Genomic DNA, 17,980 nt, shown 5'->3' with positions numbered 1-17,980 from the left:
CGGTATCGGTGGAGGGGCTTGGGCCTCCGGTATCGATACCGCCGTTGGAGCGGGAAGCAATTTAGGGGCATTACCCAGTGCAGACACCACTACCTTCCCCTTCTTTGCCACCTTAAGGGACTTAGAGGAGCCCTTCTTTGCGGACTTGTGGTCTTTACTCGGTTTGGCCTTTTTCATCGGCGTGGAAGCGGAGGATTGCGCCTTCGATGCCGGAGGCTTCGGCGTCGGTTGGCCGATATTGGAGGCAGGCCTTGATGCCGGAGTGTTGAGGTTGATGGTTTATCGGCGTCCATCGCTGAGGAAGGATGTAGGGCCGATTCAAGCAGTGCCACGTTAAGGCGCGCAGCTCGGTTTTTTCTGGTTTGGTTTGAAAACCAAGCACAGTGGCAACAGGATTCGGGTCAATGAGACTCTCCCGAGACAAAAAATGCAGAGGGTATGACGGTCAGGAGGAGCAAGTTTACTACCGCAATGCTTGCACCTATTAAAAAAGCCCCACTTCTTCTCCATAAAAATAAAAGTGAAGAAAGAAGTGGTGGGGAGTAGGGGTTGGCCAAATGCCCGACTGAGGTAAAGCGGCAACCTCCCCCTCAGTAGAAAATAAAGTTTTGTTTTTTAAAAAAAGTTTTTGAAAGAACAAACGAAGAGAAGGAATGAACGGAGGAAAAAATCCAAAGAGCCATGAGACAAAAAGCCAAAACACGCAAACCGATTCAGACCGACGAAGACAGGTCTTTCGAATGCGGCGGTAAGAACTGCGGGATGTCCGCGCCCTCCCCTCTGGGCATGCGCGGTGGGGTTCCTGCGCATGCCTGAGGTCTGGGCGTGAAAATCCATTAAAAGAGCTTGCTACAATGCCGATCGATCCAGTGCATGCGCACTAGATCCCATGGGTGTGAAGCACAGAGACCACGTTGAAGATACATTGATCCCATTGATAAACACAAATGTGCAACACTGCAATATCTACCTGTGGAGCAGTGTGCACAGTGGCTTCTTGGGTGGTGTGAAAAGCTGGAGGTGGGGACAGAGGGACTATTGGAAATACAAGTTGTGTTTCTGTTTGCCTATGAATATAAGAAGTTATTTTATGTCTCTTTAGTCTTCATAAATTGTGAAAATTAGTATAATAAAGTTGTATAAACTACAAAAATGACTGGTTTTGACATTATGAAATTCAAATACATGGTCAAAACCACATGGTCAAAACCACATTCAAGACATGAGATTACTACAGTTATAAAAAATACACAATACCTTTGCTATTCTCTCTTTGTTAATTTCCTTCTCTTTCTCATGTAGGTCTTGAACATCTGGATGCCTGGGACTACTGTAAAATACCCAAGAATGAGAAATAATTGCACTATATACATGACACATGAGTTCAAAGCCTTTCCTAGTCCCACTAACTTTCATTGGCTCTGTAAGGTAGGGCCTGTATTACTTTTCAAAGACCTCCCCACGGAGATGGCAGTACAGTAGTCTAATGTGGATAGTACCAGAAAATATCTAACTGTGGCCAGGTCACACCTGGGCCAAGAGAATCCCTAAGCAAAGACACCTTTCTTATTAAGCTTCAGTTTGTTCTACTCAGCATTGCCTTCAAATACTGGTCCAGACAATCCACTGCCTTCTTGGGAATCAGGTGAAAGTGAGAAGTAGTTAGATATCATCCGTATACTGGTAACACGATAGCCCAAACATCCCAGCAGTTTTATCAAGTTATTGAAGAGCATAGGAGACAAGAAAGAACCTTGCAGATCCCAACAAGCCAGAGGACTAAGAGGAAAGACAGTGGTCTCTAACACCACTTTCTGAAACCTGCCCTACACAGAGGACAAGGAATAGCTTTGGGTACAAGCAGGAGAAGCCTTCTGTCTATCAGGTGACAGCAAGCTTACCAATAAAACAATTTTGCAAAAAGGATCACAGCTGGCCACCAAGTGAAGTCCTCCCTCTCCACAAGGTTATTCCCCAAAGAACTCAGCTGGACTACATTGTGCGGATGGAACGATGGCAGAAAAATAACTTTGCTAACATTACTGTGAAAGTTTTAAAAATGGGCTGTAGGCTGTAGTCACCACTCTAGCCATCATCCCTGGTGTTTCATCTTCTCCAACTCCTCACTAAACCATGGGCCTTATGATCCATAAGAACAATCCAGTCAACCTACTGAGAATACTTAAAAGGGACTACACTGCTATATACAAGCAGATCTGGTGTAGCATCAAGGCTAGGAACAAAAAGACAGGATTCAAACTAGTTCTATGAATCCTGTGTGTGTTAGATATGAGAAACATCCTTGGAAGCTTCAGTGAGTTTTAGAAGCAGTATGTTAATGTGGCAATGTGTTTTCAAAGAAAGAAGCCACTATGGCTACTGTGATAGCACAAGTCCCTTGTCCAAGCAATATTTTGGATCTCATTTGGAATCTGGAATGTTTCATGTTTGTTCAAATTCTGGACAGCAACAGGGTTTTTTTTAGTTATTAGTAGTAGATTTTCACAAGAACATATTCTTAAAAGAAATCTTGGACTGGTATTTACCCAATCCTCTTTCCTCTTCTTGCTTCTTCAAGCTGACTCTGTAGATTTCTATTGTTTTCCATTAGTACCTGCATTTCCAGACGGGTGTTTTCCAATTCACATAACTGAGTCTAAACCAGAGAGGCAAAAAAATAAAAATAAAAATGATCTAGTAGATTTGAAACAAGTATTTTAAAATTGTTCCCAAATTACTTTTGAAGTCAGATATTAAAAGGGCATGCTTTGTCTAACAGAAACATTAAAAATACTTTCAAGATTGTTAGAGGCTGAGGATAGAACCCATTTATTATTAAGCATTTGTCAAGCAGTTTGATTATTAAAAAATAAATAAAGCCTCAGACTCTGCAAAGTGATTCCATATTTGGAATGGCAGGGAAGTGCAGTTAAAATATTGGACATTACAGAAACTCACAAATTATCAAATTAAAAAAACAACATAAAGCATATACTTTTAGCCTCATGATTTCATTATTTTTAGCGTCCCTTTCTTCATTTAATTCAGATACAAGATGTTCCAAGGTAACTGCAGAGGCTCTTCGGTCTGCTATGTCCTGCTCTTGTGTCTCCAAGTGTTTTGCCAGACTGGTGTCAAAGTTTGGTGGAGTTTTCGGACTCTAGCAAATAAACAAGAACAATCTCATTGAGATGGATACTCCTTTTGAACACACTGCAAGTTGCTTATAATTAAACAAAGAAGTGCAAACCTGACATAAACCAAGACAAATGATGCTTACTTTTAAAATTTCATTTCTACAGCCTCAGTTAGTCTAATCTAGTCTTACGGCATGATTTTAATTGGTTAGTAACGGAAATGGCCAGGACAAGGCAGGAAAGCAAAAAAGTTTTACAAAAGTTACTGTGAAAAAAGAATAGCTGCAACTATAATTCGTTGGTTTTATTTAAATTTTACAAATTCAATATATTTTTATCCTACTCTTCTAGAAACGGTGAATTACGAAAAGACAGATCAACAATCGTTTAGAAATGTATCTATGAAACTATTTCTAGCAGATACATAAGAAGATTCCAATACTATTGGCAACTGGGATTGAGTGTGGAAATAAACTGGTAACCAATGTATAGTTGATAAACAGGGGCCACTGCTTCTAAGATGCCTTGTAAATGTCTGACATCCTGGCTAATGCATTATGTGCCAAGAGAAACAACTGGACCATCTCTAGGAGCAGCCCCACATACAGCATGTAATGTTAGTCCAAGCCGGATGTCACTGAGGCACGAGTAACTTGTGGAAGCAGCCTAAGCCTGCAGAAAACATTCCTGGCCTTCTATGCTACTCGCCTGTCCAGAGGCTTTGATGAACCCAAGAACAGCCAGAAACTGCAAACCTGACCTTTCAGCAGAAGTACAGCCTCATTTAAAACAAATGATCCTAGATCAACTTTATTTATTTAGAATACTTCTTTGCTGCCTATTCATAGTTTTGCTTACAAGGCAGCTTACAAAAATAGGCCATTAGACATAAGCAGCATAAAAACTGTGGATAAAACAGAGGAGCCCATTAAAAAGGTGTTAAGATAAAAAAAACCTTATTCAAAGCCTGCCGCCTTAAAGGAAGTAAAGTAGGTGCCAGGCAAGCCTCAAGGGGAGGGTGCCACCACTGAAAATGCTCCGTTTCTACTCACCACCAGTGTCCCCTCTAAGCTGAGTTAGTGTGAGCTAGCTCACAGTTTTTTAGCCTCCGGCTCACACATTTTTGCCTTAGCTCAGGGAGGAGGGCTCCAGAGCAAAGCTAATTTATGCAGCAGCCAAATCGCTCACTCACAACTTTAACGCCAGTAGCTCACAAAGTAGAGTGTTTGCTCACAAGACTCCACAGCTTAGAGGGAACATTGGTCACCACCTACCTCACCTCTGAAGAGGGGGGAAACAGAGACTTGAGAGGAACATCTTAAGCCACTACACTTCTGTATTATAAGGATTAAGTTTCAGTTTATTCACCCTCAACCAGCCTTTCACTGAACCCACCATCTCCCAAGAATTAGATGGGAAAGGGATGGGGGGAGCTGGGCATTATCAGTATTACTGATGACACCTCACTCTAGATCTCCAGAGGACCCCTCCTAATGGTTCCAGGTAGAGGTGTTAAAATTATGGGAGGCAATACAGAGCCCTGCGGTGCCCTAAAGGCTAGGCGGTTTCTTCCCTCAGCATCATCTTTACTTACTGTGCCCTACAGAAATGAATAGAGCTATTGTTAAGTCAGTCCCCTCCCCAATAACATCCTCACCAGGTGACACAGCAGGATTCTATGGTTGGAAGTATCAAAAGGTGCTGAGAGGTCCCAAACAACAAAGGACACGCTTGCCTTGTGAGTAGACCAGCATACGTTCAAGTAGGGTGACCAAGGCAGTTGTCCCATAGCAAGGTCATATTCCGGGGGAATCAAGATATAGGAGGACTGCTTCCACGACAGCTCCCTCTTGTTATGTCAGGATCTCTCGCAATATTCAGCTGTACTTGCACATATACATAGCTTCACGGGTGTAACATTTTATCAACAAAAGCTAGTAGCATACCTGTGATTCTGCTACAACACAGTTCATGAAACATTCTGTTTGGTGTATGTTAAATTCATATTCACTCTTCCAGCTTGCTAGTTCTTCTGACTTTTTTGATAGCTACAAAAAAAAATAAATCAACAGTTTGAATAACTAGTATTCAAAAGATTACAAACAGCTGCAATGTGTTATTTTTGTTTTTTAAAAAATGCACCACATAGTTCTTGGATATTTCTCTGAGAATCTGGAACCTTTCTGAAGGTTCTGGTCTATCGGTTAGCAATTTATTAAAATGACAACACATGTTACCAAGGGTCTCTGAGAAAACATAGCCTCTGAGAAGACATTTACGCTTATGTAGTGTTCACATGTTTGTTTGTGGAAAATATTATTTCTCTAGTTCTAGTTATTTTCCTCCATAACTTGAGAATCTGTTACAGAAGATCTTTTAAGATATTTGACTGGATAAACAGGCACAGCTCATTTACTAGTGAAGTCAATGCCTGATGTTGTAAAGGACTGTACTTCAGTCTCTAGTCACAAGCAGTGCATACAGGTTGGAGCATTTTACTGCCTGTTATTAGGCTTTACTTGGTGTTATTAGGTTGGGAGTGTGAGTTTTATTGGTACATGGCATTTTAGTTATATGCTGTTAAGTTGCCTTGAGCAATGGGAAAAGTGGAATATAAATATTTTAATAAACAAATAAATGCTATAATGCCAGGCTGCTCTCTCAAATCTGTCCACACAGTACTGTCATGGAATTCAATGTAAATTATGCATGGTATATGTAATGTATGCATTTTCATAAGCCTTGGTTCATTAGTTGACATAAGGTAGCTAGCCTGAATTAGTTATGGTGCACTGAATCTGCTCGTGACTGTACAAACTCCAAACAGGCATTTTTTTTGTTTCCACTCTGATGCATGGTTTATTAAGTTTATTCAACTAGTTTATTCAGTTCTGATAATAGTGGAAGTAGTTTCTTATGAATAGCTGCTTGCCAGCATAAATCCCAGGAAAAAGAACACTAACACTGGGGCTGGCAACTTGCACTAAGCTTTCGCAGTTTGCAGAAGGTATCACTGGTATACTCAGAGGAACATAATGAAATTCAGCAGGACATGTTTCTCCACACACTCACTCTATATATGCTCCCAGCACCATGTGATGTATGAACTTCTCAGATCTGGATTCAGTGAAGATACCTTTTGCTCATATGCCTTTGGTAAGAGACCTGGAACTTGGATTTATTAGATTTTAATTTAGGTAGACTAGGAATGCCACATACTCCCAAGCTTTTAGGTATGCCAGTGTGATGTGTGTATGTTATATTCTCATGTTTAGTTCGATTACTTTTAAATAAAGTTGTTTATTAAAACACTGAGGGATTATTGGCTGGGAAAACAAGGTTTTCATATTGATCTGAGATAAATAAACAGACTTCTCATTTTCCCTTAAAGTCACAAGACTGGGTCTTGTACATATTGAATGCCAGAGGAAGCATCCTCACATTACACATTGCTGTGACTTCATGGTTTGTGGGTTGCTCAAACAAAGAAAGGTCTTAAGTTATTCTTGCTTATTCTACATATTTTTCAACAGCTATCATTACATGTAAGTATCAACAGCTGAAATTAGCAGTGTTCGACATCAGAAAGGTAGAAGGAGACAAAAAGTGGTCATCTTACCTTCTGCCATAAGGCTGTTCACAGACCCAGGAACACTGCAGAAAGATGCCTAGATACAGCATGCAGCCTTGGAAGAAGTAAACCAGTCCACATGCTACAAAGTCATCTGTCTGTTTGTTTAGGCCTTGGGGCCACAGGAGAGCATCTATCCTTTTTGTGAACATTCAACTAGGGCCAATGGTTTGTCTCAGTAGCTGCATGCAACTTATGCTGCCCAGTGACAGTTTAACTTCAGTGGATTTCGCAGGATGTAACTCTGCTTAGGATTTCCTACGTAGTAAAAGCTAATACAAATTAGACATGGATGCATGCCAGTCAACAACATATGCTCCTTGCCTTAAAAACAAAACAAAACACCACCACCATAAACTTACCTGTTCCTGAAGTTCTTGGATTATTGCTTCTTTTCTGATCAGGTCTTCTTGTGCACACTGAAGAAGCGTTGCATGTTTTTTGGAAGCTTCCGTTAACTTGCTTAGCTGCTCAGAAGTGTGGTTCAAATCTTCGCAAAGAAGCTCCCTCTATACAACAGCAGCAAAGAAAGAAATAACCCAGTGACTGGCAACAGCCTTCACTGTCCCCCCATTTTTCTTGTTCTTACCCTTCAAAATGCAGTTGGTTCAACGGCAGTGTCTACAAAGTTACACAGGTTAATTTTGCTATAGCTCAGTGCTATAGCAATTTGTACATTAAGTACATTTTCTACACTATCGATTACTAACCTGTGGGGACAACAGTCAGCCTAGTCAAGAGAAGTTTGTTTCAGTGACAGTGCCATCCTACGCAGAGCTATACCCTTTAAGTCAATGGAAGTACAACTCTTGCACAAGCAAACAGGTTTTGAAAGAACCAAAACAAGCCTATCCTATTTCAGTTCAGAATGTTGCGTGGATATACTTCAGCTGCCTTTGTCTACACAGTATGGAATAGTTAACAGTTCATGGAAGCTCTAATTCTATATAACTGTTCACCCAGACTGTTCACAAAGAGGTGCCTGTTTGCCTAATTACTACCGTACAGCAAAACCACAGGAACTGGTACAAGGCAACCAAAGACCAGCACAAGGGAACATTTAACTCCCTTGCTCCGGAGTTGAAAGCCACTCACCACCACCTCTTGTGTCACACAGCAGCAGCCACATCATTATTGCTACAGTATATGTGGGATTTTTTTAAGGTGGGAAGGAAATAAAGTACTCCTGTGACTGCAATAAATGTGCAAACTCCTCCTTCAATAATAATTTTGCAGGAGACCAGTAAGAATACAGCTAAGCAGCCCTGGGCTGGAAGTAAGTCACTGTTTCTGAAATCTATGAAAGGCAGTATGCCCTACACAATTCCCCTAGTTAATCTAGCACTTGCCAACCTTTCCTTTAATGAGAGCTCAGTAATGAAAAATATCCCAAACAGCAACCCCCCAGCATGTTATAAAGTTTTGCCTTGTGAACTAGGAAGAGCACCAGAAATGAACCTATCAGCTTAGCAGCACAGAGAAACATCCCATGAAATAACAACTTTTTAAAAAGCCTAGAACAGATCTTGTCCTGGGTCTTCAAGGAGATGCATGAAGTACTCCACAGGAGCCAGAGAGCAACTGGTAGGTTAGGAGCTATCAGTTTTTTGCAGAACTCATAGTGATGATAGCAGTCAGACCCCACTATTGCCAGCCTTACGTACTCTACTGTGTTTCCCCGAAAATAAGACAGTCTTATATTTATTTTTTTTCAAGAAGACACACTAGGGCTTATACCACAAATGCATAGAAATCCTGCTAGGGCTTATTTTGGGGGTAGGTCTTATTTTCGGGAAAACAGGGTACTTTTTGTTTGACTGGTAAAACCCAATTTGTTCTGCAGAGAGAGGTGCGAGTTGAACATAGTGTTGCATCTAGCTTCAAGTTCCAGTTCAGCTATGCTTCCACTGGATAGAACAAGGCTGCAATTATAAGGGCAGTTTCCTGGGAGTAAGCCCTATTGAATAACATGGGGCATACGTTTGAGTAGATATTATTAGGAATGTTCCCTAAGTTACTGGCAAGTCACCTTTTCTGGAAATTTGGAATAAGGCTCTCTTGCACAAGGTAAGAATAAGAATATTCAATGCACATGATTAACAGGAACATGCCAGCAGAAACTTAGAAGGAACAGAGAGCCTAGTGGTCTTTTCACTAGCGTTGACTGTCACCGACTAAGTACCTTAACTAAAACCAGAAGGATCTGAAATTTGATTTTTAAAACAGTGAAGCTGAAGCATCAATACTTCAGCAAGAATACCTGAATCAAGAAAGAGTATGTTGCACACTTCCTGTTCTAGCTACATGATTTCTATTATGAGCTACGCGATTTCCGTATAAGACATTTTATACAAATTCTTTCAACCAGTTAGCCATTAAAGGTATGCACAGAGTGAGAGGACACCGGTCTTACCTCAATATTGTCAGCAATCTGCAGTCTCTCTGCAGCCTCTCTCAACTCTTCAATCTGTATTTTCTGCATCTCTATAACTGCTTTGCTTTCTTCTTTCATAGCTAAAGCAGAATTATACTTATTCTAAGGAAATAAGAATGAAAAGTTAGGACAAAAGAAAAACTCATGTATTAGACCTGAAACATTGTAAACTGGTTGATAAACTGCTGAACGTATCCATTCAAACACGTACCACATCACAAATCCAAACTAAGTTCACCGCAATTAGAAGACTGGAGGAAAAAGACTGGAGAAGACTTGGAAAAATCACTCATCATGTCACCAGCTATGATGCAAGAAGAACAGATAGCAAAACTGTGTTCTAAGATGGAGGCGACTAGCCATACATTTATCTATTAATGAGATTCTCCTACATTTCCTTTACGCTTCTGAACACATATCTGCTCTAAAATGCATTATTCAGAGTCAGTATGGTAGCCTCCTAATCTACAGAGGTGCTCCAAATCACAGTTCACTCTCCAAAAATGCTCACGGAATCAAAAGCATTCAGTATCAATTGCTGCAGAAACAGTTAAGTTTCTGTTGTTGCTGCACCCCACACTCTTTAGGCCATTTGGGAAAGAATGAAACATACATTTAGGTCATCCAGCTCTCTTGTCAACCTTTCTATGCACTCTGTCTTCTGACTGACAGACAGCCTCATCTTTTGGATCTGGCTCATCAGGTCTGTCACAACTTCCTAAGAAACAGAAAAAAAAATGTATTCGTTTTAGTTTCGCTAAGGCATTCACACTTCCGAATGTCTACAACAGAGTCATTCCAGATATTTGTTCCCATCTCCTTGGATTAGCATCAAGATGACATATTACAGACAATTGGCTAAAAACACCACACTGCTTTGTGAAGCTTTAAAATGGTAACCGTGGTGCAAGAAGAGAGTTTGTTTTGTTTGTTTATAGTCTGCCTTCCTCACTGAGACTCAAGGCAAATTTCAGTGTTAAGACAGTGCAATCGATAGAAAAAGACATCTGATAAGCAAGTAATAGTACTAGGATTCCAGAAGTCTGAAACAAAGCATAAGTATTGTACATATGTAAAAAAATGGAATAGAAAATAATCAAGCTACTTGTACCAATCAGGCACTTTCCAATCTGATAACTGAGCAAGTTCCCCCCCCATAAGGAATTAAATTTGTCATCCCAGCACTATTAAACAGTCAAGTGACCACCCATGTGTTGGAACTATAGCTCTTACATCAGAGGTATAACACTTCTGCTACTAGTGTAGTGGTTAAGAGCGTGGACTCTACTCTGGGAGAACCAGGTTTGATTCCCCACTCCTCTACTTACAGCTGCTGGATGACCTTGGGCAAGCCATAGCTCTGTCAGAGCCGTTCTGAAAGAGCAGTTCTCAAAAGAGCTCTCTCAGCCTCACCTGCCTCACAGGGTGTCTGTTGTGGAGAGGGGAAGGGAAAGGAGAATGTAAGTCGCTCTGAGACTCCAAATGAAGGGTGGGATATAAATCCAATCTCTTCTTCTTCTTCTAGTATGTTTGCTTACACCTATCCTATACTGAGATGTGTTACGTGGATTTTTATCACATCTCACTCCACAAATGGATGCTACTCGCTTCAGAAGTTTAAAAGTTAGCCACAGTTAAGTGGAGCCCAAAATTTAATTCTATCAGTCACCAGTAGACAGCAAGCTTCTCTGAGGTAGTCATGTGCGTTTCTATTTGGGTCAGGTCATCTCTGATGTCTTCCCATTCCATTTCTACACCTCCTAATCAATGTAATGTAAAAGGCTATTCGGAGAGGTAGTGACAGGCTAGTCCTTGTAGCCTATGATAAGCCAAATGGATAATGGACAGGTAAGATTTGCTCATGCTCCTCCCATCTCCACTCCCTAAACCAGAGCAAAGGAGAAATCTGAGATCCAGAGACTGACAGGATATGATCACATTAGGAGAGATACCCCCCCAACTGAGGAAGGTTGATTTTGATGGCATTCAATTTAATTGAATAAATTGTGAACTATTTCCAAGTTCGATTCCCTTTGCTTTCTCATATTATTTTTTTAGCAGATAAAGCTGATTGGAAGCACTAGTCAATAAATGAAATCATTTTGCACTTTACTGTCCATATTAATATTAAGCAAAATTATATATATATTTTAATATGAAATCTTTGCAGCTGGACCTGCACAAACCTCTAGCTCTGGAGAAGAAAGGCAACTTACTTTACAGGCTGGAGAAGGATGAATGCACACAAACTATAGGCATACCTTATCAGCAGCGTTTGTCTTACGCAGGGAGGCAATAAGGTCTTCAGCAGCAATCAAGTCTTGCTCTAGTTTCTGCAGCTTTATTTCCTTTAAAAGAAGTTATTTGCATCTTTCATTTGTTCTCTCAAATTGTGCATTAAATAAAATTAAGGTGGCGGAAGATATAAATTGGATTTGCAAATGCAGCCACCACATGCCATTATTTGTAAATTCAGGTTTTCAGTATTCAAATTGTGAATATACACCATTGTACCTGTTGGTCACATCTTGGCATCATTTCACATGATGGTTTCTCTAGTTGTGTAGTTTCAGGTCTCAGCAAGTCTCTACAAGAGAAAGGAATTAACTTCTCTTAGGAACCGTCATTCATAACAACAGAAATGAATGCTCTAATAAGGAATAAACTTTGCAGGATGGTCGTGTTTATAACTGCTATTAAAATATTATTGCTTTTGTTTGCCAGGGAAGCAGCCCGCTCATCCCTCTGCAGCCTGAGCCATCGTAGAGGCGCTTAAGTTATCACTTGCTCCTTGAAGCAACCAAGCATCTTCCACAAAGGGAAGCCATTTTATAATAAAAACAATTTATATTATTAATAGAGCTACAGAACACAAAACTCTCAACCAAAGCTTTAGTCATTTAATCAGTAGGGCTGCAAGCTTAAGGGCCCATTTGTTTATTTCTGAAGCTATTTTAGTTCCAGTGTGTTGCTATAAGAAAGAACAAAAAAGAAATTTTAGTGTTTTATTGAGTTTTATATATGGGCTCGCGCCCTCTGTAAGCCGCCCTGAGCCCGCTCGCGGGGAGGGCGGGGTAAAAATGCGCAAAATAAATACATAAATAAATTACAGTTGGCTTTTCTTCCCAACAGTTTCCTTATTAATAAGTTAGGTCGCTTATACTCTCTTCAGTGTCTCAAGGAATCACATATAGGGATGGCTGCATAATATGCACATTTAGAATTGATTAGTCTGCTAATTGACCAATTAGAAATTCTCTCATTGACTGAAAGCCCTAAGTCTTTTAAATGCTTTTGCTTACACAGCTGGATCTACAGGGTCTGTTCCATACTAAGGGTGGAACCTTCCTCTGGTGCAAGAAACATTCCTCCAGTGGAACACACTCCTTTCACTGAAGGAAAACTCCTCCATTAGTGGCATGGAATCTTTGGGTACAGCCCATCATGCATTACTAAAATCTCTCCAGTAATCTGATGGATCTAGATATAGCAGCAGTAAAATTCTCCAGGACAATTTTTACACGCCTAGGTTGCTTTACATTTCTAGAAAAGAAATACTTCATGTGAATGGAGATCTTGGATACTAAAAATCACACCAAGTTCTGCTCTCTGCGACTTTAAGTATATTCTTCTGTAAACGCTATCCCCCTCCCTCTTACCTCCCATTCACATCTACACCTGCTCTACAGTGCTGTTGTCAACATACATTTACCTAAAACCATCCTTACCTTCAAGGCACGTTACATCAAGCTGTACTTTGGTTTACGTTTGCTTTACAGGCAACCTTGTCCAGGCTCCCCCAGTGCTGCCCTCTACTCCACTATCTACAGCTTCCCACTACAAAATCTAGCTGAGTTCAAGCCGCTTGTGCCAGCTGGCTCTTACATAGAAACACACCACTAGAACATTTATTTATTTTATTTTATTTACTTGGGATTTATATCCCGCCCTACCCAAGCGGCCCAGGGCGGCGAACAAGCAGCGATGCCGAAGTAAAATAACATTAAAACATTGAATACATACAATATACCATATACAACATACAATATAAGTACCTTTAAAACATTAAATACATACGAACTAAAATGGTGCTTTACAGATCACTAAATTCCCCAAGATGTACAGTGTCCCTCACTGGCGGCCGGTGTTGCACTAGCGTGAGCGCCAGGAGTGCTGTTCCTCATCAGGGCGGCATCTACCCCCCTCCCAGATCAGGTAGATGGTAGGGTCGAATCACGATGGTGGTATAGTGACGGCGGCGGCTCCTACTCAAAAGCCTGGCGGAAGAGCTCCATCTTGCAGGCCCTGTGGAACTGTACAAGGTCCCGCAGGGCCCGGATCTCCACCGGGAGCTCATTCCACCAGGTAGGAGCCGCCACCGAAAACGCCCTGGCCTTGGTTAGGGCAAGTTTAATATCTCAGGGGCCCGGCACCTCAAGGAGGTCGAGACTCCCCGATCACAGCGCTCTTGGGGGAACATGATGGGTCTCAGTTATCTCCCATGTCAAATAAGCAGGAGAAACACATTTGGTTGCCCCGGAGGCCACAGACTACCGTGCACATACGACCCTACCAAAGTCAAAAGACATACCATGCAGTAGGATCTGCAACAGGATCTTTAATGTTTTTTCCCTGTGAAAGCAGTCACAGGGGTGGGTGGTGTGATTCCAAGAAAAAAAGACAAACATTTAGACTCACGGTGTGACATGTGAGGGTATCTGGGGTTAATTCTTTCCCAGTTTGCAAACAGCTCCTTCCACAGCTGTTATTTGCCCTCTAGGGGTACGTCAAGAAATTCGCCTTTCCAGCAGTTTCTTGGCCTTTCAAACTTAGCTTTCCACTTTGGTTCAGGCTTGAGGCCTAATAAAATCACAGATGCTTCTCTCTGGGAACTTAATGACTTGCAGTTTCGGGGGCGGGGGGAGGGAGGAGGAGATTGGATTTATACCACTCACTTCACTACCTGAAGGAGTCTCAGAGCAGTTTACAATCTCTTCCCCTCCCCACAACAGACACCCTGTGAGGTAGGTGGGGCTGAGAGAGCTCTCAAGAACTGCCCTTGAGAGAACAACTCTAAAAAAACTTATGACTGACCCAAGGTCACATCAGCAGCTGCATGTAGAGGCATGGGAATCACAGAGGCATGGGAGTCTCCTGACCTCCTCAGGCAGACCATTGCACAAGCATGTGTGTGGGGCAGTAGTTGATCTTGCCCATTTGCAGGATAGCACCCACTGAAGGTGGTCTAATGCCACAGCATATTTCAGAGATTTTCTTCACAAACTGTTACGTATGTGAATGCATGGAAAACATCATTATGTAATAACTATTAATTTAAATATTAGCAAATGATGTAAGTAAGCTCAAATGGAAATGAAGTTAAACAATACTTACATGGAATTAAGTTCTTTATCTTCCTGTAACTGCATTGTCAATTTCTGATTGTGTTCCTTTTCACTTTCCAGCAGGACTAAGAGATTCTAAAATAAATATTGTTAAAAAGTTTAGAACATCTGCAACATTTTGAGTTCTCAATTTAAGGCTCAACAACATTTGTATCATGGCATATGACTATACATCTGGCAAGTTTTGATTTAGATATGATTTCTAGCATCTGTGACAAAATGCATTTTCTCCTGGCAAGCAGCTAACCTCTGCTTGGAGCTTTAAAGCTTTTGCCCCCCTTTTCTCTGAACGGGCAGGAAGGAGTAGGGGGAAGTTAGTTCAAGTGTACCTCAACCCACCTTCATACAAATCCTAATGGATTTAGACAAAGGGATGGTCATGCTTCCCCACCTCCCTTCAGGCAGGGAGCAGAAAGTTGGGGGTGTCAAATTCTAGAGAGGCCGGAGAAGTAGATTCCTGGAGACAACAGGAAAAGCCACCTTGATCTGGGCTGACCAGGGTCAAGTGGGAGAAGACAGAGATTTGATAAAACCTTCTGGCAACAGGAAATAGATTTTTCTTTTCTTTTTGGGATGCTCAGGCAATGAGAGAACACAGGACCAATGTTCCCTCTAAGCTGTGGAGTCTTGTGAGCAAAAATTCTGCTTTGTGAGCTACAGGCGTTAAAGTTGTGAGCGAGGGATTTGGCTGCTGCATAAATGAGTTGGCTCTGGAGCCCTCCTTCCTGAGCTAAGACAAAAATGTGTGAGCCGAAGGCTAAAAAACTATGAGGTAGCTCACACGAACTCAGCTTAGAGGGAACACTGCACAGGACTCTTAACTCCTGAAGCAGCCATATTGACCATGTGCTTCCCAGGGAGAAACCTTAAAGGTAATGATGTCTGGTCCTAGAGAGCCTAGAGAGTCTTGGAAAGGTAATGGTGTATGGTCCTAGAGAGCTAAAACCACAGCCACCTGGGCCAGCCAGGAGCCTCAAGAGCGCTAGACCTTTTACCAGAGGCTTTTCAGCTCCCCAGGTTCTCCTCTGAGGATATCTGCATGCACTCCAGTAAGTAACTGCAGACACCAGAAGGTAGCAAAACACTCCAATTTTAGTAAACTGCTCAAGTTACAAAGAGTGTGAGCTGGGCAGGAGCCACTCTTAAGGCACAAGCAATGGGATATAAGAAAAAGAATAGTACTGAACTGTTGTTGTTGTTGTCCAGTTGCACAGTCGAGTCTGACTCTTCGCAATGACAGGTATTCCTTACAAATGGGAACTCTGTAGAGAACTAGAACAGCTAAGCTAAAAGAGCCTGTCCTATTTTAACATCAGTTATGGCATGTATAGTGAGAGGGACAGAGGATTTGTGGGGTTTTTTTTACCAATTCCGTTTGTTTTCCTTGCTCAGATCTGGTGTTGTGCTAAAAGTATACTTATAAATATTTTCTTTTAATAAACACTTTATAACTTTGGATGCTGGTAGTGGTTCTCTGTACCACATAGACCTCCACCGTCTCAAACACACTATCTGAAGAGAAGAGCCAGGGGAAGGCAGGTAGTTGGCAAGCGGCTATTCCTCCAAGGGCACCCTCTATCCCATTCCTCCTCCAAGAGTGTGTGTGTGTGCGTGCACGCAAAGCACAGATGAATGTCTTGGCGCACATTAGTTGACTCTCCTTGTGGATGGAGTGGACCAGAGCAGGCCCACTCCTCTACCCCCTTTTCCATCACAGTAAATTACAAATCCCACTTGTAAATCTATATTGTATAGATCAAAGAATTAAAGGTTAATTCTGCATACTATTCCTCACTTACTTGAAATGCACTTTTCTGCGCTTCACTTTCCTGCTTGCTTTCAATGAGCTGTTGAGTCAACTGGTCAGTCTCAAACTTTGATATTTCCTGGAGATTGTCATAGTCATCTTGCAGGCTTGTCTTTGCTTCAAGAACTCTTTCATATTCCAGCCTTCAGTGGAAGAATGTTTACATTGTTAATCTTCAGGTTATGGGCTCTTGCATAGGCCTTCTGAATTCAGTTATTTTACGTGGGGCAGTCAACCATCAATTCTTTAAAACCCACATTCAACTTAAAAAAAGCCTTCCTTACTTAATGCAATGTAATGTATCAATCTGTAATTTCCACCCGCCCTCTCCATTTTCCATATCAGTTTGTGGAAGAAACAATTCCAGTTCCAAAGGCTTCTGTGGCATGAGTGAATTAAAGGCAAAGGTAAATGTTCCCTTGCTCGAAAGCCAGTCGAATCCGACTCTAGGGTTGCGGTGCTCATCTCCGTTTCAAAGCCGAAGAGCCAGCGCTGTCCGAAGATGTTTCCGTGGTCATGTGGCCGGCATGACTAAACACCAAGGCGCACGGAACGCTGTTACCTTCCCACCAAAGTGGTACCTATTTATCTACTTGCAATTTCTTGCTTTCAAACTGCTAGGTTGGCAGGAGCTGGAACTAGAGATGGGAGCTCACTCCATCATGCGGCACCCGGGTCTCGAACTGCTGAACTACTGACCTTCCACAGCCTGCAGTTCAGCGTCTTAACCACTTGAGCCACCGCAGCTCCAATTAACGGCATACATCAAAGCAAAACAAGGGCTAGGCATCTTACAGTGCCATCCTAAGCAGTTACCTTTCTAAGTTCACTAAAATTAATGGGTGTAGAAAGGTACAACACTGCTTCAGATAGCACCATCAGCTTCACAGCCACCACACCATTGAATACAGACGGCACTCTCTTGTGGCTGCATACTGCAGCTGAGGATCAGTAGCAGCAGGCAAACTGTATTTCGGAGAAGCTTTTCAGTCATTACTGACCCCACTGAGGAGTTCCTATCATTCCAAGTTGCTCCGAGCTCTGGAACACAATCTGAAAGCCCCTTATATAGGCAGTAAACCTTTCTGGACAGTAGCCGTGATTCCTTGCTCTTTACAGCATTTAAACACAATTGATGCTATTAAAGTTATGTTAGACAGAAATTGGTTTCTTGATTTTGCTTAAATATTGCCTTTAAGAACACTAGCCCAATCAGATTTTATTAAAATATTAGAGGTTTTTGCCAGTAAAGAGATTCTTTTGAATATAAATAATCACCACTTGGGTATTTAAAACACCAGGGCTTAGACAAACGATACCACTGAGCTATTCTAGCAGTCTTCTCTGCCATATGTGCTTCATTCCATATAAGCTGTTATATTTTCAACACCACATATTGTTGCAGCAAACGAGCATATCTTTTAGAATAAATGATTGCTCGTATCCCAGTACACTAATCTTTCTTAAGAAGAACCCCAATCTAAGCCAAAGTTAATAGAGCATATCAACGTGAAGTGTTCTGAAGGTCAATTGACATTAAACTGCTGTCGTCTGATATGACAAGGC

General features: G+C 41.6%; 1 protein-coding gene across 1 annotated transcript in view; it reads right to left on the bottom strand.

Moving 5' to 3' along the window:
• KIF15 (kinesin family member 15) overlaps positions 1–17,980 on the bottom strand; it is a 46,954-nt gene that overhangs the window by 7,415 nt on the left and 21,559 nt on the right. Inside the window, 11 exon segments of the mRNA XM_015416387.1 lie at positions 1,258–1,330; positions 2,547–2,656; positions 2,996–3,160; positions 5,084–5,185; positions 7,131–7,277; positions 9,182–9,304; positions 9,816–9,920; positions 11,464–11,550; positions 11,717–11,789; positions 14,597–14,682; positions 16,407–16,557. Coding sequence (XP_015271873.1) covers positions 1,258–1,330; positions 2,547–2,656; positions 2,996–3,160; positions 5,084–5,185; positions 7,131–7,277; positions 9,182–9,304; positions 9,816–9,920; positions 11,464–11,550; positions 11,717–11,789; positions 14,597–14,682; positions 16,407–16,557 — 1,222 coding nt within the window.

Source organism: Gekko japonicus, unplaced genomic scaffold, assembly GCF_001447785.1.
Source record: "Gekko japonicus isolate JY-2015 unplaced genomic scaffold, Gekko_japonicus_V1.1 scaffold1504, whole genome shotgun sequence".
NCBI lineage: Eukaryota > Metazoa > Chordata > Lepidosauria > Squamata > Gekkonidae > Gekko > Gekko japonicus.
Note: the sequence above shows the minus strand (reverse complement) of the source record. Positions and strands in the feature narration are given on the sequence as shown.